Genomic DNA, 24951 nt, shown 5'->3' with positions numbered 1-24951 from the left:
ATCCAGTAAGCTCTGCAAGAGGTTGGATTTATTCCCTGGAGTATAGCACCACACTGTGTGGCTTTTGCCTTCCGCCAGCTCGCATCTTCAGCGAAATATGTTTGCCCTTATCTGCAAAAGACTGTGTAGATGTAATGCAGATGTTTAGAGTGTATCTGTCTTGCCTGGGATTGCAAGCTCTTGGTTCCTTGGGGAGATGCTTCTTTATATGTAGATGGTATCTAGGAGCAACAGTTTCTCTGGTTAATATCTCTGACAAAATGTGCATACATTTTTAACAAGAAATCACTTGGTTTAACGCTGTCCAGAGATCTCAGGCCATTGATGGTTATATATAAAGTGTCTCAGTCGAGAAACAGAGTGAGGAAATAACTACCTGAGTTTTAAAGATATTTGTGTCACTTTACTCTTTTCACCTAAATTAGAAGCCAACAGGCTACAGAATCAGTCTGTCTCTCTCATGTGTCCTGCTATAGCTGTTCTGCCTCAAATAAATCGTTCGATGTTCATAGCCAAAGAAACCGACCCTGTCACCTAGTAGACAGGGCACTCACATTACCCATGGGAGACTCAGGTTCAAGCCTTTGCTGGTTTTATATTTTAATTATTTACACAAAACGGAAAAATAGCTCTAGCAGGGCAGTGAGGGAAGTCTTATGTTAGAGTACTCAGTAGCGTGATGGTTAGAGTACTTAGGTTGTGGATAACTAGCTTAACCACCATACTACAGAGTGGAGCCTTATTTTTCTGAGAAAAGAGTTGAAAGGCTGTTTTCTCATCCAAGAAGAATGGGCAAATATCTGAAACCTCAAAAAAAAAAAAAAAAAGAAAAAAAATTGAGGTCAGAAACATGTCTAGCTGATCTCATTGAACAACACTGTTGTACACACCAGCAGAAAGTGTCAACATCATATGTCACTCTTCAGTTTTGCATTTCTGCAATTGACTAATCAGAGAATGGGCCAACACTGCATCAACTCTGCTATCTCTGCAGTATTCTAGGCCTGTGAGCTGAGGCAGTACAAAAACAAGCCAAAAAACTTTAACTCCTGTTTAGGCAATGATTCTCCAAAATGCACAAGTAGGTGAAGCTGGAGTAAGAAATTACATGAACTCCTTGAATTTGCAGTTTGTGGCTGGTGCCATTCCAAAGTCTAAATACAGAGAACCTGTACATATCGTAAGTTTACATATGCACGTTGTCCTCCTGCTGACATAAATAATGCTATTTGCATTTGTCAGTAAAAGTGTCACAAACCCTAGGTGAGATAAATCTGAATGTACGGATCTCATCTGCATTCATAGCGCAATGGGAAAGACTGATAGAGTGACGAAGATGTAAAGAATGGAAGCTTGTGAAATGCAGCTACTATATGCTAGGCGACTTACCCTGAAGATAAAGATATGTCCTGTTTCTTCCCGGAATCATGATGAGAATTATTCAGAGCTGCAGTTGATTCATGGATAATGCAGAGGTAGTATATTTTCAGTGGAACGCAGAGTGAACTGGTTCATATGGATAAGTTATTAGGGAGCAACAGCACAAGATTTTTGTTCCAAGTGAATAATCAAGCATTTGCATTGCTCTCAAAATGTCTAATATTGACCTTTACCAACAACAGAACATCAGATTTAGTGGACCACTGCTTTTTGTGACTGTGCCTTGTTTATAGATCCAGTGGGTCGTGATCGCTATGACAAATCCCACTGTTCTTTGATGCGAGATGTTCCATTTTCTCAAGAAAAGGTTACACGATTTGTATAAAGTTAGTCTCCCTCCCAGCCCTAACACCACCAGAATTGCTCTTTGTTTGCATCGCTCCATGTTCGTGTAGCATTTTGGTGAATAGCAAGTGAAAGAGTTTTGTTCTGCTGTGTTACAGCATGCTCAGTTGTAGTCCTACCTGGTGAGGACAGATGTATCTACTTCTCCTTCTCCAGAAACGCTTTGAGACTTGAAATGGCCTATTATCTACCAAATAACAGATGTCTTCACAGATTAGCCTCTCTGAGTAAAAACACGATCACACCACACAAAAGATGATGATTAGCTAGTTGATTAACAATAGGCGAACCCCAATGCAGATGTACAGGAAACAAGGAAAGGATCAGACACTTATATTTCTTTTTTTCTGAGTTCATTATATACATTCATTTTTACAATGACATCTTAATGTTAAAGCTGCCGTTCTGCAGCTTTCTGTTTCAAAGCTTCTAACTTATGATTTTTTCAAATTAAAATAATGTATTAATATTTCCCCAATTACATGCTAATAAAAGACTTAATTCAGTTTGCATACAATTAATGCATTTGTTGCAAAAGTATTCTATATGTTGAGTCCATTTTAGTTAATTTCTTGAAATATTTTTCAGTTAAAGATTTGCATTCATATTTTTCAATATGAATGAAATTGAAGAACTCTGCAGTGATAAATTCTGTGAATCATAATACACCTCCGAGTATATGGTCCAGCAAAAAAACAGACAGAAGTTTTGCTTGCATAATTTGGAGGGAAGTATGTGAAGGATCAGATGCATTTATCTACAGGACTTCCCCTTCTTGATGGTTTGATTGCTTCCTTGAAAAGATTCGAGTTCCTGATGTGATTTGGTGGGTCAGAGTCTTCCTGGGTGCACAACAGTACTGACAAGAACTCTGCTGACCTTGAGTCTGGGTAAAGGTTGCCTGATGCCTCACTCAGTAAAACTGTTTTGCTACCATTCAAAGTGAAATTTTCCAATCTAGAAATTTTCTGTTCCCATTTCAGGCTGTAATTTTTTCATTTCAGTAAAAATAGTTCAGTCTCTGAGGAAGAAAAAAAATAAATTTGGGGAGTGGGAGGCAAAATCATATTTCATGAATTTATAGTACCTTCTATTATTTTGCGGGACTTCCGTGTCACAGATCTGGAAATTGAAATTTGTCAGGGAGAGAGGAGGATTTGGGACAAAAAGGGAGGGGTTTCTATAGTGGAAGTCAAGGTTAGAGATTTTTGCATTTTAGTGGAAATCTGCCAGATTAGACCGCGTTTTGGTCAGTAGGGCTGTGTGATACAGTTTCTGAGTTGGGGTCTTTTTCTCCTCATTTTGCTTTTTTTTTTTTTTTTTAAGCTGTGTAAGTTAACACTTAAAAGCCTGTTAAGGGAGCAAAGCAAAGCTCTCTTAAAAAGGGAGAGATTTCAGTCAACTCTGCTCAGATGAATCAATATTTTATTTTATCTTGGTAGTTCATTATGTCACCCCTTCCTCCATTAACTGTACATCATTCAGTTCCAGCTTTGAAGCCAGAGTTATTAATTTCCTGGGGAGCACTTCTGCGGCTCTCATTATTACAGCATCTGAGTACTTTACAAACACTTAATGAATTTATCTTCACAATGTACCGATAAGGTCAAATGACATTATACACCAGGGAAAATGAGGCACAGAAGCATAATGTCAAGAAGGGACATTTAATTTAAAGCCCCAACATGAGTGGTTTGTGCCCCAATTTTCCAGAAATAGCATTTGATCGCCCTTTCTTTGTTCTGGAGTAGGCTTTTGCTGAGTCCATCACAGTTGGAATTGCTCCACGCTCCCACAGATCAGAGCGCAGGTGTTTTGTGCTCTGCTCTAAGCAAACAAGGAAGATGCAATTAATAACCGCCTGCGCAGAGTTTGGTTTTTGTGACTTCCTTGGCATTAGGCACTAAGGCAGAGAGAGAATCTAGTTCCCCAGGCCAGCTTTTGGCTGCCCTAGGCACGACCATGGTGGTTCTCCAAGCCTTTACCTCATTCTTGTTGGACTGTCCAGTGCCATCAGTGGCGAGGCAGAGATGTAGCAAACAGCAGGTTCCTTCTTGGTGTGACCTTGACTCACTGAATGTGTGTGGTCAGTCCCTGCTCTTACGCTGTGTGAGGCTGGATAGTAGACAAAACCCCAAAGTATGTGAGTTTATTATTTGGATTGACACAGTGTGTACAGACTGTAGCCAGTGCAGACTTTTGCACCGAAGGGATAGATGCACCAAAAGGGCTCTCGTTGCTTCTTATTGAGTCCTGTCTTCTGTAACTGTCATGGCAATCTTAGCATGTGGGAGTAGGGGCTCCCGAAGCAAGAGAGAAGCTCTGGTTTTATTTGAAAAGGATCCTTCATGGCATCCCCGGGCAGCCTCATTGCTCAGTTGCGTGAGCTGATACGGGGATGAGCGGGGACCCATGTCATACGATAGACTCATGGCTGGGCATTTCCCTTCCTCCATCCTTGCAGGGCTGAACTCGTGGCTCAGAAGTGAATTGCACCCAGAAGAGACAACACATTTCCCCCAACTTTTTACAGCCTACAGAAGCAAAGCCGTGGTGCGATCAAGCAGGGCATGGAGAGGACAGTCTCTGTTCCCCTGAGAGACTTTTCTTTAGTAGGAAGACAGAGGGACAGAAAGATAGAGAGGTGGTTTTCAGATGCACAAACAGCAGTTAGGTTCCATTAGATTTCAGTACAAGAGGGGAGTCTCACTGAAGTTTGTATCTGCAAAAATCCTGCTGGAATAATCCACCCCCCACCCCGATCCTCTGCTGTGCTGTTTGGTGCTTTACAAAAGGCCATTCTTCCCCTTTTTCCTTCATCAGTTCATTTTCACGTTCAATCGCATCGTGCTGTGACAGAGTCACTGGAATGACTCTGGGTTTGCACTTGGCAGCTCAGAACATGGTTTAGCCCATGGTTTATCTGCAATGTAGGAAGAGACACACGTGAAACGATCCTTATCGCATTTTAGTTGAGGTGAATTATTCAGGCAGAAGTTTATTTATTAAATCCACCTATCAAACGTGCGGTCTCAGGGATTCTTATTCTTTTCCTGCCTATGCTGTTTCTCACCTCTGTTAGGAAAAAAAAAAAGGAAAAAAAAAGAAAAAAAAAAGAAAAGAAAAAGAACAACTTTTTTGAATCAGTGGCCTTTGCTTGCAGTGCTTTACAAATCCTGAGCCAGGTGCCGGGGTCTGTACTGAAGCAAAGCTCCCATCAGGGTCAGTGGGTTTTGCCACTTCACATTTCTGGGCAGTAAATGAGAGTTTTTGCTAACCTGTTAGAATAACTTGTACACCTGAGCGTCATCTCACTTGACAGCCTGATGTGTTTTCAGATGCTGCTGTTTGAGATTTCCCATATTCTTTCATATGCGTGTCCTTCTGGCTTACTTGCACCTCTATATACGCCAGTGTTTGAACCTTTTGAAGGAGGGAAGATGAGCTGTTTAGCCAGTAGCAGTCTTGCTGGCTGCACAAAGCAAAAGGGAAGAAAATAAGACACACAGCGATCAGCGTGCTAAATCCTCTCTAAAGCTACCGACCTGTCATGTAGAGCTAAATCTCAGCGCCAGGTTAGCACTGGATGTGCCCTTATCTCTCCTTGTCTCGCCTTCAGCCCCCCTCTCCAAAGCCTGAAGATGTTGACATCACGTTGACACAGAGCAGGGCATTATTATTCAGAGTTGCATAAAAAGTGAATTTACATTGAGTAAAACCAATAAGCCGCACTTCTCTGACATTTAATTTTCTTGGAAACTCTTCCTATTGAATCAGGCAGGACTACATAAATTTTCAAATGAAATGCAGTGTTTGCACTACAATAACCTTGTATGGACAAGAATGAATAATTTGGAAATTACAAGAGCCTATTTCATGCCACCTCTCTCCAAACTTAATTTTTTATGGGGCTATATTTCTGTTTGATGCCATGTAAAATTTTCATTTTGTTCCCACCCGCTGTGTCAAAATGGAGTGCAAAATATTCTTCTATAAAAGGGTTGCTATTTATGACTGGGTCACTGGTTGGTAGTCCCCTATTCTTTCTGAGGCCACTTCTTCCTTTGACATCAAACCCTGGGGCTGAAAATTGAGGATAAATAAATGGTGTCCCTTGAACTAGACACAGTCATAATAAACTCTCAGATGAAATGTCAAGTCTAAGCGAGTGTACTCTTCTACTTTCCAGTGTATGTTGATCAGCCCTCCAAAGCAGAGCAGTCATATTTCAGAGCTCACTTTATCTCCCTTCTCTTCTTACCATATTGAATGTCTGATTATAAGAGAGGTAGTAAATGGCTCTGTTAAAAGGAGATTTAACCAGGGAGATGTAGGTCAAGACATCGTCTTACTTTCTGTTGCATGTGATTGTGTACAGGCGTTCATGCATCCATCCATCCAAGTCTGCCAAAGATGCCTCCATTCTCAGAGCGTGAGTTGTTATAATTTCGTAGAAGAAGCTACTTCAGACAGACTTAGTCTTTGAAGTGATAGACTTTTTTCCAAGGTGAATGCGTAATCTAAAATAGCTGTGCAAAGGAAACTGGCAAACAGTTCAGTTGGGCTTGCCCCAGAACTAACACCTTGTCACGGGGGCAAGAGGATCCGCCAAGGCACGTGAGGAGGTCTTAAAAAAACCCAACCTTTCATGTTTGTTTACTGTACTGATATTTTTACTAAAATATCATTATAGACTGTGTAGTTTTTGTTAGGAATTTATGTTCTGTTAAAAAAATCAGTATGGGTTACTATTAAATATATTAATGGACCGCTAAGACTGAACGGTTAAGAATTCAAAAGGTGGTTATGCTTTCCTACCGTGCTTTTTTCAACTATAATAAAATGTTTCTTTCAATCTTAGGTACTTGTGTATGTCTATTATAACCTGTCATTGTGAAATTAGATCCTTATGTTATACTTACACATTATGATTAGAGCTGATTCAAAACATTCCATCCAAAACTGACATGGAAATATTCTTAAACATACATTTTTATGGGAAATTTAATATTATTTTCTTTTTACTGAAAAGAAAAAGGGGAAATGCCATATATGTTTATTAATTTTTTCCTTTCCACCCCCCTCCCTTTTGTCACTGGGAGAGGCATGCTAGTATAAATATGAAAATAAGGAAAGACTATCAGAAAACATAGCTATAATCTGCTTTATACAGACATAAACAAACATATATGTGCAATTCAAAATTGCAGTAGTGAATGTATTGTTCTTTATTTAATTTTTTTGGCAGCTGAAGTGTTTACGTTCTTAATTACATGATCTTGTTTGATACAATAGGATGGGCAACAACCAAAATACGCTGGTGGGTCACTGTGACCTGATTTAAAGCTCTCGTTCCTCACGCATCTTTAGTTTTCAAAAAGGCTGGTTTTGTGGACTGCATTCAGCATCTGATGGAGTCAGAAGAGCACTGTGTTGGTGTCCTTCTTTGGTAATTATTTCCTCTGGGCTTTATAGATGTAGACTAGCCAGGGAGTTGGGAGACAAAGCAGAACGTATGGGTCATGGGCTGGACTCTTCTGTACTTATCTAACATCAGGTCAGTTGAAATTCCCCTAGAGATTGGCCAAAACTTAATTAGTCTATCTTGACCTTTTTCTTCTTGTATATCCCTCGATCTTCTTAATCTTTAAAGTCTCTTGAGGAAAGTTAGTAAAAGGGACCGTCTTTACAGTTACGGTTTTCAAAGCCTGAACCCCGTTTGTGAGATTTTTGTGTCTTTAGTTCACTGTAAATCAGATAATGGTGATGCACAATATTGAGTCTCCTTTTTGGTTGTTTATTAAGGGTTATTTGTTTAGCCGAATAATTGTGGTGTTTACTAAAGGGAAGATGATCTTGCAGTTAAAATGTTATATTTAGATGTTTCCATCTCTAGCACAGATTTTCTTTGAAGTCATCTAGGATCGGTGTAACAGTCTTTTCAGTGCTGCAGTACAGGTGTGTGTGACAGCAAGGCACTTGCTTGCATTTCTGAATACTCAAGCATCTTTATGAAACTGGTATTTTGGCCTAGATTTCAGACATGCTGAACATGCATACTCCTCATTGTTTACAGTTGATGCTTTCCATTCTTGAAAATTTTACCCAATCAAGCTCAGGAATACAGTACCACACTACAAGAGGGAAAATAGTATCTTCTCTTTTGCACTCTTTTTTCTTTCTCTACTTGAAATATTTACATTTAATCAAGCTGAATGTGAAAAGCGTGATGTGAGCTGCTTCACAAAGCTACACCCTTTTCCGACTCTCCAGTGTTTATTACAGTGCAGGCAGAGCTATTTGCTTGTTCCTTACGTTGAGTCTTTTTTATTGTGTATCCTACACAATAGGAACAAGGGAACAGTTTAACACAACTGCAGAGAAGTTAACCCCATAAACCTTGAGATCCCTGTAGCTGGAGAAAGCATTGGGTGGGATTCCTTTGTGCAGACATTGGCATCCTCATTTTCAGTGTTACGAGCTGAAATCAATGGTGGACCTTCAGCTGTCCGAAACTCAACCGAGAGAAAGAGCCCAATGTAAGGGATGGGTCTCCTCCTTCCAACAGAGGCATTTTAAACAGGTCACAGGCTTCAGGCTTCAGAGGAGCCGACCTACCTGCTATCTACGGAGGGAGTTTAGGTAAATCAAATGTCAGCATCCACGTTGTGGACACCCTGAGGCAAGCGAGATGCTGTGGGAGATCCTCTGGGGAAAACACACCATCACAAGAGTGATGTGGAAACAGAGCTTGTTTCTACATTCATTCCCTTCTGTTATCAACAAGGAAGAACAAGATATATTTTCTTTAGTTTCCCAGAAGCTACAGAGATATCTTAACTAGGGTAGTTTTGTGTGCCAAGAAAGTCTTTTAGCAGGAGAGCTTACAATGATTATGAAGTTTTCCTGTCAAAGAGCAGACAATTTACACTGCTGAATGCTTCCTGGGCATAGTGCAGCATGTGAAATTTTCATCATGAACTTCAGATGATATCAAAAGTTTTTCTTTAGTTTGGGTCTCATAAGACCCATAAAGAAAAATTTGAAAAATTACACAACTTAAATCTATCATTTTTTAATTTATTTTTTTTTTAAAGTCTTTTCAAGAGGGACAGTGAAAGGTTCTTTTCACTAAGGGCTATTTCTGTACAACTTTCTTGATCCAGTTGTTTTTTTAAGGTGCAACATGAAAGATGCTCCTCCCCCAAACTCAGAGAAGTTGGACTCTCTTTCTTCAAACATTTAGCAAAAATAGCGTGTTTCAAGCTGTGCCATAAAATTTCAGCATCAAAGATAAGTTTCAGATGGCCACTAGTAATTGAAAAGAAAGAACTATAAAGGAAATATTTATATAGCTAGACTTTAACATATTAGTTTTGCAGTTGAAGTAAATTCAGAAAGCACGTATTTGCAATTGTGAGATTTCCTGAAAGAGTTTTGAATGTCTCAGGTATGTGTTGTATGTCTCGTATTACTATTAGATAATAGAGCTTTTCATGTTATTCAAGTGGCAGAAGTCATTTCCTCCACCTGGAAAATGGAGCCCTGGTACTGTGAGTAGAAAAAAATTACCTTTTTAAGCAACAGAAGACAAATGGGCACCCAGAAGACCTTCTGCGGCAATAGATTTCTTGTAAAATAAGAGTTTCTAATGGCATTCTGTCGTGCCTTAAAATTACTAGAGTCACAATCCAGTGTTAGGTTGTTGCAGAAAATAGACGCTGCCCTGTGGGACTGTCTTTCAACTTTGATGTGTAATAACTTGATAGTAGTAACCAGATATGTTAATTAATTTAGAACTAATTGGCAGAAGTGGAAAAGTATTTTTATGTGTGGAATAACTGCAACAAAATAATATCTAACTAATAAGCAGTGTAGCTTAAGTAATGGTGTAGGAAACAAATGGAACAAAGGAACTTCTATTACATAAATGCTACTGGATCCAAATTCAACCATATAAAAGTTTTAAAATGCACACAAGACTCTTCTCCTCTCCACCCCTAATGTGTATTAATGAACAAATTCTAGTAATCCCTATAGCTGCTAAGTCACTTTGATCCTTATGAAGATGTTAGCTTCTCAGAGCTCCACAGAGATGAATGATAAAAAGAGGAGGCTTCTTTTGTCTTCTTATTCTACAGGTGAACAGACACACAGAGAGTGTCATGTCTGTGCACCCATGGGAATAAGAAGCAACCACAACAACTGATGTTCAGACTTCTCTCCCACTGGAGTTGTCTTCAAAAGTATTTGCTAACGGTAGATAATTAAGAACAAAATCAAGAAATAGTCCCTTGCACTATCGATGGAGTGTGAAGGACATTCAGTAGCCCAGTGCTTTATAGTTATTCCAATCTCCATCTCTGGGACTTCTCAGTTATAATCATCCAAGACAGTAACCCTGTCACAGCTTTTCCAAAAAGGTCATGAGGCTCAAGCTTGCTGGAGGGTAGGCACACATCAAAGCAGGGAAGTCTCACATTAAATGACCTTTCATTTACATGCTGATATTTTTCCTCTCAGTTTCCCCTACCCTTTCAACGCTTGCCCTTGGCTGTTTCAGTGATTGTTCGTAAGATTACCACAGACGTCCAGGCATTTGACAGCCAAAGGCAACAGCAGTGTTACCTGGCTTTTTCAGACTAAGTTCTTCCCCTGGCCATGGTCAGCTGAACATGAGGTTCTTTGTGCCCATCTATTTTTATGACAGTGAACCCCAAGAGTGTAAGCCTTTCCTCTCTCTCCCCTTCCTCAACATGCCCCAGGTTCAACACGTGAATAAAGGAAGATGATAAAGAATAAGTTAGTTGACAATGTCCTCCACTCACCACGCTAATGACAGTAGCCTTTAAGTGATCAACTGGGCTAGGACTGTTCATGGAGACACTGTCACAGCTGGGAGGAGGCCTGTGGGGACACGGTCATTTGAGCTATTGTGTTAGCAGAGATGAGGGTAGTGGGATTTCAAAAGTTGGTGATGAAGAAGGGAAACTGGGGAAGAGCGGGCAATTACTGTCAGGTTTTCCTTGTGTATTGACACTGCTTTCTCTGTGTGGTTTTCTTGATTTGTGTTTGTGGTAAAGGGAAGGTATGGATTCAAACACCAACACAAGAATAACCACAACCAGGCTCAGGCCCAGTGGGGATTATAGATGCTCTGCACCTGAATGCAGAGAGATGAGAGGCTTTGGGGTAGTTGGGGCTTTTTTCTGGATGGTTTGAGATTCTCCGCTTCTAAGTCCACGTTACATAGGATGCAAGTCTTGTATATGCAGAAAAGCATGGTAGTATCTCTAGTTCAGCTCCTATCTGACTATTCCTTAGGCACGTATGACAGGTCTACGCAACACCAGCAAGACTGGTTCTGATCAGCTGTGATATCCTGAGGGCTCTTTGGAGACCTTAGGAAGGCGAAGGGTGTACACTTTTGAGGAAGTAGATATGAAATGCTCTTTTTTAGATCTGCAAAGAGGAATCCATTCCAAACGGTGCTAAAAGATCTAAGTATAAAGGGGACATAAATATAAAAAATGCTGCACTCAGGATGTTATGAAGAAAGATGGTAACGAAGGTTTGCATGTTCCAAGCAGTGGGAAATAAATCACAGCAGACAACGTGGCACATGTTGAACAAGAACACAGAATTCTCGCTCGGAGGAATCTTACTGCTGCAAGTTAATCATCTTTTTATTAGCATGCCCTGAAGCTTTTTTGGGATATAAATTTTGCAAAATAACAGCTGGATTGTGGAAGTAGGCCATTGAATTGAGAAACAAATCAAGCAAACTTGAAAACGCAAAGTTGCGCTTGAATCCTGTGTAGTCAAGAAGAGTATACCCGCTTCCTTTTATGAGGCACACTTGAATACCCTCTAAGTGATGAAGCTGTGGGTAAAGACCTTGGTGGTGGGATTTACACTGGCTGAGTAACTCCTGGGGGAGTAACAGTGCTCTGAGTTGTAAGTGAGGAGCCTCTGCTGTTGCCATCTCGTAAGACATTTGTTGAACATTACAGGACAGTACGATACTAAAAGGATCAAGGCTCTGTTTCCTTCATTGGGGATTCAACAATGATTGGAGATGGAAGAACTTCTGAGGGTGTCTTCTTTTCCTCTTTTGTTTTCTGCAGAACCAGGAATAATATAGTTGAAAACCTTCAGGGATGTAGTTTTTTCTTCTTTCCAGGATGATCCATACAGGAGAGAAGATAGTTAGAAATAACATAATGAAGTTCAAGTGCTTCATGGGATGGAAGTGGCATGTCTTTTGCCTGTTTCCTCTCTCCATTACTGTTTTTTCAGCTTCTGTATTTCAGTCTCCTGGTTTGTGTTTGACAGACTCACAAAGAAAAAGGGTTCTCCATTCACTGTTAGCTTTGCCTCAATGCTCATCTGTTCTTCTCCATTTCTTCTTTAATTTAAGGCACTGTTGGTATTTTTTTTTTCCCCATAAGACATAATGAATGGCTGGGAGCTGTCAGCTCTTTTGGACTCTTTTGTCTTCTATTCATCATTATGTCTTCATTGTCCTCTTTAATTTAGCTGCGACGTTGAGGGGATCACTTACTGTGAAAGACAATATTGCTAGCCATCCACAGGAATTTCACACATCTATTCATCATCCTGCATAAGATAAACTGTATGTGAAATATTGCGTACTAAAAAGGGCAAAACATGTTAAGTCCATTTCAGACACCAAATGCTTAGCAGGTATTTACAAACACAGGTATCTGAGGCTAGGTGTGTGGCACCTTTTCTGGGTAGAAATTGCTACTAATTTAACTATTGAAGATGAGTCTTTAAATTAAAGTGGATTTGAGTACAAATTCGCACTAGCTTTATTACTGTGTTTCAAAATATATCAGTAGGTACACCAATATGAATTACGATATAGAAAAAACCCAAAAGTCATAATTAAACCTTTATTTCCTGTTTTTCAAAGGAGAGACAGTGGGTATTCAGAGTAATTTGGAATATACCCATTTCCTTGGAGACCCAAATATGGATCTAGGAAACTAAGGTTAAGACATCTGATGTATTTGTAACAGATAATTCCTTTAAATACTCAGAATGATTTATCAAATATTAAAGCACAGTGAGTTTTAAAATTAGGTTTTTGGAGAAGTGTAGTCCTGAGAAAACTAAAGAATAGAGTGAGGATAGAATGGATACAAAACTCAAGTACTCGGATTAAATTTTGGATTACTACTACGTTTAACACACATTTTCCAAATCTATTTTTTTCCAGCACCATTCCTGTTTCTGTTCACTCTTTGTATTTTTTTTTGTCTTGTAAATGACAGTTGGTGTATTTAAAACAGGTGGCTATACTCTGGTTTTATGTTAATCTGCCCAAGGTCAGGAACTGGCTGCGTGTCTGCATTTTCCATCTGCATGTGCACAACTCTGCTAATCTATTACTGCCTACAACTGCATGCTCAAATATTGAAGAAAACGTGGGTTGGTGAACTGGAGCTCTCTCAGCTACCAGCCACTCAATATGTAACCTTTCTTGCTTGTGATAAATAAATGTATTTATCACGGAAGACCTGCAAAAGATTTTCATAAGCTAAAGACTACAAAAAACCAGGTACTTCCAGGAAAAGAGCTTTAGGATCAGGTGTGCCTGCATGGCCATGAGATAGTACTGTGATGGCTGGACATGGGTTGGTACTCAGAAAGGAGGTTGCCTCTGTAGCTTTTCAAACATGTGACCGTGAATGTTTGCTTTCTCTTAAAGATATGGAAGATTTTCCATGACTAAACCATGATTGGAAGCTGCTGAAATTAATATTAATATTGAGACCATGGCAACTTCAGAAGCTGTTATATACAGTAGATGTATATTTCTTGTATCATAATAATTCTGCCCTTCACTGCCATCTCTCAGAAATGTCATGGTAGTAAGTGATTGGGTGGTAAAATGGCAGATGAAATTCAGTGCCAGTAAGTGAAAAGTCACATACAGGGGTGAAAAACAGTCCTAGCTCTACGTATCTGAGCATGGACGCCAGATGAGTTATTGCCACTCAGGGATTTGTAGCAGGCAACTATAAAACAGTGGAGTAAAGCTCAGCAGCAGTCACAAAGGAAAAGAGAATTGTAGGTAGAATGGGGAACGGAGAAGAGAAGAAATAGGAAACATCACTGTCCAATATGAAAATCCAATACACACCCAAGTTTTGATGACTGCATACAATTTTGTTCCCTACTTCTCAGATCCAAACTGGAACGGATATGTACACCTTAAGGCATGATATCAGACATAGGGTGTATCTTCTGTATGAAAGAAAGAAAAAGACGAAAATTCCTCAGCTTGAAAAAGAGATTCCAAACGATCTAATAAAAGACTAAAATTGTATATGACGTGGAGGAGATAAGTAAGGAATAATTATTGTCAAGTTAAAAAACACAGCAGGTCAGATACTGTATCCTGCTGAGCATTGCTGGAAATGGAGCAAGCTATGTCAGGATGTAAGGATTACTTTACACTTGGGTGGTTTTACATGTTATGTCTCTATGGTCCTGCTAGCAGCTAATGTTAAAGACAGGGTAATGGGCTCGCTGGAGCTTTCACCTGGGTAGGTGCAGCAGTGGTTCCTCTGTTCTTCTGTCAAGGCTTGATTCAGGCACTTAATGGGCTGGTTCATCTGCCTGAACTTTGTGCAGCATTGATAGTCATTGCAAGCAGTCTCTGTCTTTGTAAAACCATCGTTGGTGTAATTAGGCTTCCAAAGATATACGCATAAATATCATAAAATGTCTCTTGCCTTACAGTATCTGTAAAATAAATCCTTGGCTTGCATGCATTTCCTGTACACAAGAAATAAGGTGTTAAAAATCATGGAAATGTTAATTGCAATATTTTCCACCCATGTTTGGTTTAAATCAGTTGGACTAGATGATCGTTGTAGGTCCCTTCCAACTAAAATATTCTGTTATATTAACCCTAAGTCACACCAAGGACGTTGAAGAAATTGAGAGGTTGTGAACTCATGGCAACATTTGTTTTATGCATCTTCACTGAGTTCTCTATGTATAATTTTATGGCCATGTAGTCAAAAAGATAAATTTTCTAACTGAGGGCAACAGAAGAACATACTGAAAGTTTTCCAGTGCTAATCTTTGTTTCTTTCACCATATGCACATTAGTTCCTATTTCTTAGCACAGGGTAAATTACCCTAAGAGTCCTGTCTAAATAAATATATACACAAAAGCATGCCATTTATTTTAACTGCAATACCAGAATTTATAAGCAAATATCTTTATACATTATGTGTAGCATTAACATGGAGATAGAAGAGAAATGTGAAAAAACCTGTGGTTCACTGCCAAAAACTGTATCACGTCGCAGTTGCCAAGCACAGTTCAAATTATACAGCGTAAATAATGTGGATTTAGGGTTGCAATTTCAGATTTTCCCTTTTTTCCATTGTATTTTTATGACTTCAGATGGGTCAGTGCTTTGTAAATCCTGTTTTGACACAAAATTACAAGCAGAGTCCTTGGGAACGTGCAATCTACATTGTCAGTGGCTTATCTGGTTCTTGTCCTTTCCTGCATATATTTTTATTAATATCTTAATGGCTGCTAATCATAGACTTTTTGTGTATGCATCTTTGAAAAGTGCTGTAATAGACTGTATGACGTCCATTTACGTGTAAAGACTGAGGGTTTTTTACTATGTCTGCTTTGTTGTTTGGTGAACCTTAAGGAGAAAGGGATGGAGTCCCTCAGCAAGTTTTCGTGATCAAACAATGGCACGAGTCTAATTCTGATTTTGATTAAAAAATAGTAAATTAACTCACAGATGATTGCTTTCATTTAGGAGAAAACACCTTGCAAATACTGACATTCCTGCAAGTTACTCAGATGTTTTCAAGGTCCAGTTTTAAATGGAAAGGAAAGCATGGGAGAATCCATAAACACCGTGTTCGCGTACATAAATTTCAATATCTAGTAATTTAACAAAACCCAAGCATCTTTTGTTACAGAACACAGTCAAGAAATGTTATGATCTGTTTGAGGCTTCCACATAAAAGTCAAACATAGTTCTGTTTTCACAAAGTCTTCAGCATTTATTCAGATCAAAGGTGTTATTCATTGGTTTTACTTGTTTATCTTATGTCTTCAAGATTGTATTTTAAATAAGCTCTGAAAGATTTATATGGGGGCATGTTAAAATGACTCAGAAATGTCCCCAGGAGTTCGGAAGATGAAATTATGTTGAACCGAAAACTAGAGGATACTACTTGCTATTTAATATTGACAAGAGGCATTTTAGGAGGATGATCTCAGTGTCCTATCTTTCAAAGTTGGTTATGAATCTTTAGCAAATGCTTTTTTTATGCAATGAAGAGCTTAAATGCTGTGTTGTCTTTGGGTACTCAGTGAGACATTACTCACAGCAGTGCTTTGGGAATACATTTGCTTTTCACTTCCGATTTATGCATTTATTTTCCTCACAATGTGAATAATTAATATTGGTATGATTGGGATTTATTTTTCCATAATATTTTTAAAACCGAGGTGAAAAATATCTGTGACGAGTATTTGAAAATACCGTCTGAGGACACATAAAATGTTATTAGTCACTCCCCAAGTAGGCAAAGGTGGGGAAATGGGCTGGTCAGATATTTTTGCTGCCCTCTGTGCTACCATTTCAACACAGTTTGGAATCTCCCCCCTTCGGCACCATCGAAGTTTAGATCAGGAGAGGAGGGTGAACTTTCTCCTCATTGTACTTCTTGAGGGATGAGAAGAGGTGAGACTCGGGGAAGAGGCTCCAACTCTGTGTGCCCAGCACAACTGCCTGGCGGTGTCCACATCTCACATTTGCTCCTCCCGTGAGGATCTTTCCTCCAAACTAAAAAGACTCTTGTGAGATCAATTTTATCAAGTCATAGGCACAGCATGAATGTAATTCTCAGTGCGTGTGTTTTGTGTACTCTTGATAATTTTCCCCCTTTTTGGCGATAGCTCTACCCTTCACTGCCAAGCTGCTGGAGAGCATGGCTAACGCAAGCAAAGCACAGTTAGGCAATTTCCCATTGCTAATCGATACGATTTTCCTGTGAAGCTTCATCTTACTTTGTAATCAACAGGTGTAATAATAGAACATATATTTTGTAATAAATAATTTTCTTCTTCGCTTGCTTTCTTTGACAGAATCATGAATAAACTGGCAGACCAGCAGGACCACATGATACCATGAAGAGAAGCTTACAGGTCCTCTATTGCCAACTGTTTAGTAAGTAATTTTTTTTTTTTCCCCCTGTAAGAAAGAAACTATTCAAATCTTACATAAGATAGTAATATTTATGCGGGGTACAATTCAGGGAGGTACTTAACCATGTGTCTTGCTTCAGGTACCTGGAGGAACCATATGGAAGTTCAACTGTCTTGTTAACTGAGATATTTGGAGTTGTATTTAAAAAAAAAAAAAAAAAAAGAGTTGAAGTATCAGCTGATTCTGCAGAGTCTTGTACAAGAGTAAAAGTGATTTGCTGTGCCTTGCAATTGTGGACACTCAGAAAAATGACACGTAGAAACAGGATGGTGGTTAGAAGAAATAACACAACGTTTTTGTAATCATATTTTTTGTCTTATTCTCAGTGGGTAAAAGGGATCCACCCCACTTGGTGTCTGAATAAAAAATCTATGAGAGGGAAGGGAACTCCAGCTCACACTGACCTAAATTCTGTGTCACTTCCTGAGATGACTGGTTTCTTTTTCCTAAGTTTTGGCTTTTGGAAGACTCCATCCAATATGAAAGTCCAGCAAAAAGACTCAGGTGAAATTTAGACTGTGTAGATGGGGGCTCCCTCCCCTGTTCATGGGAGTAAGGCAAGTTTTTAGATGTAAAACAATACTGACGCTGTTCGGGCATTTCTGTAGACTGACAATTTTCAGTGTCAACATCACAAGCAACAACTTTAAACTTTTAGAGATTAAATAAGAGTGGATGAAATGTAAGCGTAATCACTTGTTGTCATATGTTTTACAAAGGAAATTGCTAATTTATGGTAAAGAATCTAAAATAGGTTTTTTAATGGTTCTATTACTTTTATTGGCATGTGTGAAAATTACATCTAACAAATATTTTATGGACTGTTACAGAAATCTAGTAAATATCATATCTTTACTCATTGCCATCAGGGTATAGAGCGAGACATTTCTTTTGCTTTGCTGGATTGGCTAGTGTTCGTATTCTTATTCACATCTTCTCCTATGACATGGGAGAAAGTCAGCTGTGTCTTCATGACATCCGGGGGAGACTCCGGAGGTGCACCCAGGATCATTTTGCTCTCATGAGCATAAAGCTAGGCCAGATGTGCCTAGAGGACCTGCGCGGCAGCGCACCTTTGGCTCCCAGAGGTTGGGTGCCTGGTTGGAGTGGCGTGAGGGAAGAGCTCCTCAGGGAATGCTGTAACCAGAAACTCACTGACAGCTCTGGGGGTCTGCGATAGTTTTACGATAGCTAAGGACCCAGAATACTTTGTCACAGTTTTGACACCTTTCTGCATGTTGAATAGTAACTTAATTCTAAAATTATGTCAGTTGCTGGACCAACGTTGGGTTCATTGTAGTGAAAATATGAAACTGAACTGTAGGAATACATTTCTACCGACAGGGTAGGAAAAAAAGGAAGGTGTCCTCTACATCCAGCCTATCACAGTGTTAGGTCTTTCTGTAATTTTTTAAATTTTTTAATATCATGCTTCCCTGCTTGGCAGCATTCCCCGTTGCTATCCCTGCTGCTTTAAACTGTATGTTTCAGGGTAATATGTTGAAGATCTAGGTAGCAAATAGAGGAACACTGAAAATGAATAGGGAAGGACTGAGCAAACTATACATATGTATAAACACACACATATATATAGTATGAATAGGCAACGATATTGTGAACTCCATGATGTAATGTGAAAAAAATGGATTCTGAACATACTATTTCTACTGACAGATGAATAAACTGCTTTATTTCTCCGAGTACAGCAAAAATGTGTACTAAATGTAGTTATCATTAACAAATGCAACAGCTATAACTATACAAAAGATATTTTTGGCATCTGGAATGAGTTTTGTCACTGGCTGGTTGGTTGGCTGGCTGGCTGGTTTGTAAGAAGCCTATGGCAAGATCCACCAAGTTACTTAATTCCTATTCAGTCAGTTTTCTTTTAGGTGCCCTGTAGGTGTGTTACTTTTTCCCCAGTTATACCTCAATACTAAAACAATCTCCAGAGAGTGCATTCTGCAACCAAGGAAGAGGAAATTAATATGTTTCCTGTAATTGTTCTTTATGCTATAAGAAGGGTCTGCAGCATGGTATATTTATTTCATTTGCACAAAAAAGGGAAAATTTCTGCTACGATACAGAGAAGAAAAAAAACATAAACCTTCAGAGAAAGTATCAAAAGAGGAAGTTCTTCTTTGGGCTGTGTCTCCAATGTCCTACAGCTGCCTGCCTTCCTTATCTGCAACTGCAACTGCAACAAGTGGGTCCATGGTGCCGCATCTCTGATGTGGCAGCATTTTCATCTTGTCTGCTGTGTTATGAGCAATTAATTGAGGCTTAGGGCTATAGAGAGAGGTGCCCTATGTGTGTACCTTTGTGAGTCAAAAACTAGGATAGCTTGAACAAAGTGTTGGTTGTTTTTGAAGAAACAGTGATCAGCTGGAGAGACAAAACTCTGTGCTTGTGTGAGCGTGCATGTGGCTACGAAATGTAGGAAGAAGCAGTTTCGTTCCCCAAACTGGTATGTTGCTACAGGGCTTGTCACATCTTGGTTGAGTCCCAACTGTACCGCTGAGCCAGTAGTGGCTATACTCTTCTGTGCAATTGTTTCTACCTCTGTGCATTTGTGCTGTGTTCAGTTGTGTCCATGCAGCGTCTGAGACAGTGGGACCCTCGTACTCGTGAGGACTGCTTGGCTTTGAGGCTAGAAGAAAAGACTTCTGTAGACATTTGTCTGATTTACAGACTAGTGGGATTTGTTAGCTGTATTTTTAAGTCAGGCTTATATCTAAATAAGATTTTAAAGATAGCATATATCTTTTTTTGGGGGGGTGAATTTTAGTTATGTAATTGGTCTGTTGCCATCCATATTCTTTTGCTGTGCTTTCCAAAAAGAGCATATTACATCCATTTATGCTGATCAAGAATAGTATGCGAAAATGGCACTAGCAGCAGCTGCTCTTTTGAATATGGTTGTAGCTGGCTTGAATCTGATCCCAGTTGTCAAGAGGCAGACTTTATAAAAATTGCGGTGCTACATTTGGCCCAGTACAGGAGCTCTGGGCAATGCTACTTTACCTCTAGTCATTCATAATTTATTAATAAGTAATTAAAGATGTGATGTAACAGTAAAGAAGCAGCACTTTCACACTGTATCTTCAAAGAGTCTATTTAATCTGAAATCTCTAAGACATTTAAAAAAGCACATTAAAAGATTAAAATAAAAAATTTGGAAGAGGTTTCTTAGAGCTTTTTGAAGTCACTAGCTAGATTGAGTTGATGAGGACCAATTAAAGCAAAACATGTGTCCACAATTTGCTGCCATTTGTTCTAGGCACATCTTTATGGATGAAGTTTGTTGCCTCTGTAATGATGAAGATGCAAATGCCTTTCCCATGAGGCTGAGCGATCTCCATTTTTTATAAAGACCTAATGTGATGATTTAAGCCCTACAGCATGAGCCACAATATGTCTGCATTTTCTGTAATAGAACATGCACATTATAATTTACCATGCATGCACAGTTCACTAAGGGCTTCCAAGTTGCATATAAAATAGGGAAAAATGTGGAGAAAGGTAACCGGTGAAGCCCTTGGTGCACGAGCTGTTTACGAGACTTTCTTCTTCGTTTATTTTCCTGAAAAAATGGAAGGACTTTTATTTTCTGTTTGCTTACAGCACCAGTGTCTATATGAGGACCTGTCACCATAGCATCTGGAAATAAACGCCAGTTTAAGTGTTTCTTCATGCCATTATCACTTAGTGCGTTCCCAAGCATCACACTTTCATCTCCGAGGCCTGGCACAACGCCCAGTAATATCAATAGAGTCTCCTCTGTACAGGCTTGCACCACTCTCTGGAGCAAACTGAGCAAAAAAGGCAGTGAGTGGCCGTGTCTTGTAACGCAGGCTGCCGCAAATCTTGCATCCCCTTGCTGTGGATGCAGCTCGCCTTCCTCGGTTTTAACCGGCAGCCCGCGTGCCTTTTGGTTCAGTCTCTTGCCGTGAAGTTCACCCCGCAGAAAGGGTTAGCACAAGCCACTGCTCCGTTCACGTCTGAAGCAAGTCCAGGGGCTCATCCCTCCTTTCCTAAACGTTTGATAAGCAACGCGAGTTTGTCAAATTCCTGTTTTAAAGACCCAATTCTCAGTGCCTTCTGACAGGTGCTGAGCAGCATTGTCTCCTAATGCCTATCGCCTCTAACGGGAACCAACACCCACCGACTCCTGTTTCTATTGCCAAGTACTGTCTCTGAATAATTACCTGGTATTAATACGATGGTTTGCACTGATGGCTCGTTTATACAATTATACGTGGCTCGTTTATAGCAAGTGGGGAGACATGGTAACAGTACAAAAAATACTACTGCCAGAAGCGGGGGAATAACCTGTTCTCTGCCCATAGTAATAGAAAAGACACAAAGAAGTGGTTTTATAGAGGAGGTAGCTTGACGTTAGATTAGACATCAGACAAAAATGCTTTAGCAGCTTTGGACATTGAAACACAAGAACAGGCTAGTCAGGAGGATTTCAGTCTGCTACTGAAGCACCGAATGGAAAAAAACATCTCTCAGGGGAGACAGAGGTCATCTAGATGATTTCAAAAGCTCCCTCTGATCCTGTGACCACTAGGTACTGTGTCCTTAGCGCAAATGAGCCAGCTTGCTTCGACAGAGGGCTGTTTGCACGAGGCATGTATAATTAATCCGTGCAATAGAAACGTACAGCTGACACATGCTTAAAAGTACTGGGGATCACTTGATACAGATCCACAGAGTCTTGTCCTGTCATTCAGGAGGACTCGCAAAGAGAAAAGAAAACAATGTTTTTGTTGTGCTCCGTTAGGCTGGTAGGTGTTAGCTTGAGCAAAGACAGCAGCAGGGAGTGGTTATCCAGCAACAGATTCCATCTGGTTTGCTTAAAAATTAGAAAGGTAAACAGCCTCTGGGTATGCAGTGTTTCATGTACAAAGCTTTTTGGGATACTCACTGTGCTGGAGCATTTGTATTTGAGAGTCACGTGGCTTGGTAACAGACTGCCCATCGGGCAGCTCGCAGCAAGCAGCCCATCAACACTTGCTTTTCCCAGAATTCAATTAAAGGTTGTTGCTTCAGTTTCTCAGCAAAAACTTTGCCTTCTTGAAAGAAGCTGCAACTTTCCATTTTGTGATGCCTTCCTGGAAAACAGACCTTTTTTAAAGACAGCTTTAAAAGCAAACTGATGCACCTTATAAAGAAACTAAATTGAATATGCATTTTCTTATCAGATGTAGGCTCCAGCGTCCTTGATGTGCCCTGTAGTGAGATTTCAGCTGCACACACACAAGAGAGCGTGTTCCTGCTCGCTGCCTGGATAAGCACAACTCTGAATTGAATGGCTCTTATGATTCTAAATCTGAGATTGTTCCCATGAATAGTTTGCAATATTTATTTTAAATTTGCTGGATCCATGAACGTTCTTGCCCTTAAAAACATTACGGTTTGGTAGCGTTTCACAGATTGCACAAACTCATTAAAGAGTTTGAGGTACATCTATTGGGGAGGGGATGTTCTGCCAAGAGCAGGTACAAATTTAGGACATAGCAACCCTCCCAAACAACTAACATATTGTGAAGACTTCTCCACTGTTCTTTCAGATTTGCTGAAACACAGAAAGATGTGGAATAGGCCTGGGGCTGCAGAATTTCAGGTCATGGTTTAAGTCCTTGACACTGAATTTGGGATGAAAAGCCAGCAGACAGTTATATTATTATATTTGCTCTTTCTATTGGCAAGCAAGCAATTAGTGCCTTTGCACATATCATTTGATAGTCTGATTATGTTCTTGGCATTAAGTACCTTCAATTTTATGCTCATACTGGTACTATTTGCACTAGAACCCTGTAGATTTTTGAAAATTAATGAGAACACAGGTAACTTCCTGGTGTTCATATTCATCAAACATTCACACACCGTTTGTGGGACATTCTGGTAACAATGCTCATCACCGTTATGCTAGAAAACCAAGAGATATTAAATATATACATATAAATGTAGATGTTTATCCAAGTTGGAAAATGCTACAAGGATTGGGTTTTAAAATTCCTTTCTGTCTTGTTAAAACAGTAATTTGAGAGGTCAGAAATGAATCCACAATATTATTTCCATCTTATGTTGTGAACTATTTGTGTTTTGGACCTGAAGCAATCCCCCATTGTACCACAATATATTGTCTAATCTTCTATTTTAGATTCAGTATTGTTTGCCTCAAGCCTTGAGAGAGAGGTTTTAGAAGGAGAGTGAATAGGCAGGAGTACAAATTTGACTTTTCTGTTTTCCCTTTCAAAAGTCTATTCATCCATCTCTAATAGAAATGAAACTTCAGGAACAAAGACTTAGCAGCTTGTGCAATTTCATGTGTGTGTGTCCTTGAAACTCAGTGTCAAATGGAGAAAGAAACGTTACTGATATGCAGGCAGGAGCCTAGCTACCATGAAATATTGGTCCTACTGAGTTCAGCGGCAAAACTCCCATTGACCTTAGTAAGATAGGGATTTTATTCCCAGCCTTCATGTTCCCAGCTTGCTTTGATATGTTGTATTATAAAACAAAAATATCCTGTTAAACATTTATTTCCTTCCCCAAAGCCTTCTTTTCTTGCTGGCTGTGTCTAAGAGACATTGGTATGTTTTTCACAATATTGCAATCGAGCCCTAATCCAGTAAAGGCAGTTAAATATGTAAATAGAGGTCTTAGCACCAGGCAGACTGCTCCTACAGCAGCCACCAGCCACAGGCTTGAATCTCTGTTGGACTGTGTTCCAGTAATTTGACATAAGAAAATTTTTATGTCAGCACACATGCTAGTGTCTAATGTCCATAAATTATCCAACGCCTGCGACAGCATTCCTGTGAGAAAGACAGAAAAATGGCTAACTGTTAGATACTTAATATACATTGTTATCTGATATTCCTCCATGTGTGAACTGCCGCGCACATGGACATGTACCATTGGTATCAGTAATACAGCGATATTTATACCGCTGGTTTTAGGTGCTGGAACTTTTATGTGTTAAAAATGTCTTGGACTTTTTGCAAAGCGTTTGAACTCTTCTCCCTCCACCCACCCCTTGGCACTCTACATCCCATTATTTTTGAACAAGGAAGACCTAACTGTGGAGGTTATGCCAGCTTTGATCACTGATTTATGTGTCCGTTGTAGCTCACTGCAGGCTGTGTACATAACTTACAAGAAATGCTTATAAAACCAGGCTCATTGCAGGCTGTGGAAACAGGTTGGAAGAAATACATATAAAACCAAGTGTCATCCAACTTGGCAGCATGTGATGGGTATTTTCCTTGTCCCATCTCTAAATAACAAATACATAGATGTCCTCTCTAGCTCTACCTGACCGTATGCCAAAATTTAAGCACAACTTAATGAAAGGCTTCAAAATTTCACCTGCAAAAAAACTTGTTGTGAAACATCATCTAAGTTAGCCTTTGGAATAAAGCCATTGCTTCGCAAAGCAGTGCATCTGGCTGGTCTTTATTTTGAAGATAGGCATCTGCAAAACTTCCTTGACAAATCAAGGCCTATACATAATTGCCATGAATGTATTGTTTTTTAGTACATTATCAGTTTAAACTATGTATATCCTCTCATGCCTGACACCTCAAGGGCAGGATGTGCTCCCAAGGTCTGGAAAAAGCCCACAGTCTCCTTTCACATGATTTTTTTTTTCCCTCCACGTTATTCTTGGATAAAAGGAAGATGTTTGTTATATATCCCACAAAAGATGTTTGAAAAGTGACCTTGGCAGGAAGAATACTCTACCCCTGCTATAATAACTTAATACCACATCCATTCAGCTAGAGAAGGAAACCACAACTCCAAGGCCATGTTTTCTTGGGGTGGAGGAGCCGGGTCCCTGTGCTGGCTGGTGTCTGTTGCAATG

General features: G+C 39.6%; 1 protein-coding gene across 2 annotated transcripts in view; it reads left to right on the top strand.

The window, feature by feature from the left end:
• The window catches only part of TMEM108 (transmembrane protein 108), a 169332-nt gene that overhangs the window by 65438 nt on the left and 78943 nt on the right, over window positions 1-24951 (top strand). For both annotated transcript variants that reach the window (XM_054815886.1, XM_054815887.1), the window contains one exon: window positions 16952-17033. In XM_054815886.1, the coding sequence (XP_054671861.1) occupies window positions 16994-17033 (40 nt within the window). In that variant the 5' untranslated portion in view covers window positions 16952-16993. The remainder of the gene's footprint in view (window positions 1-16951; window positions 17034-24951) is intronic.

Source organism: Grus americana, chromosome 2 (genome assembly GCF_028858705.1).
Source record: "Grus americana isolate bGruAme1 chromosome 2, bGruAme1.mat, whole genome shotgun sequence".
Taxonomy (NCBI): domain Eukaryota; kingdom Metazoa; phylum Chordata; class Aves; order Gruiformes; family Gruidae; genus Grus; species Grus americana.
The sequence above is the reverse complement of the archived record's forward strand: the minus strand, read 5'-3'. Positions and strand labels throughout refer to the sequence as shown.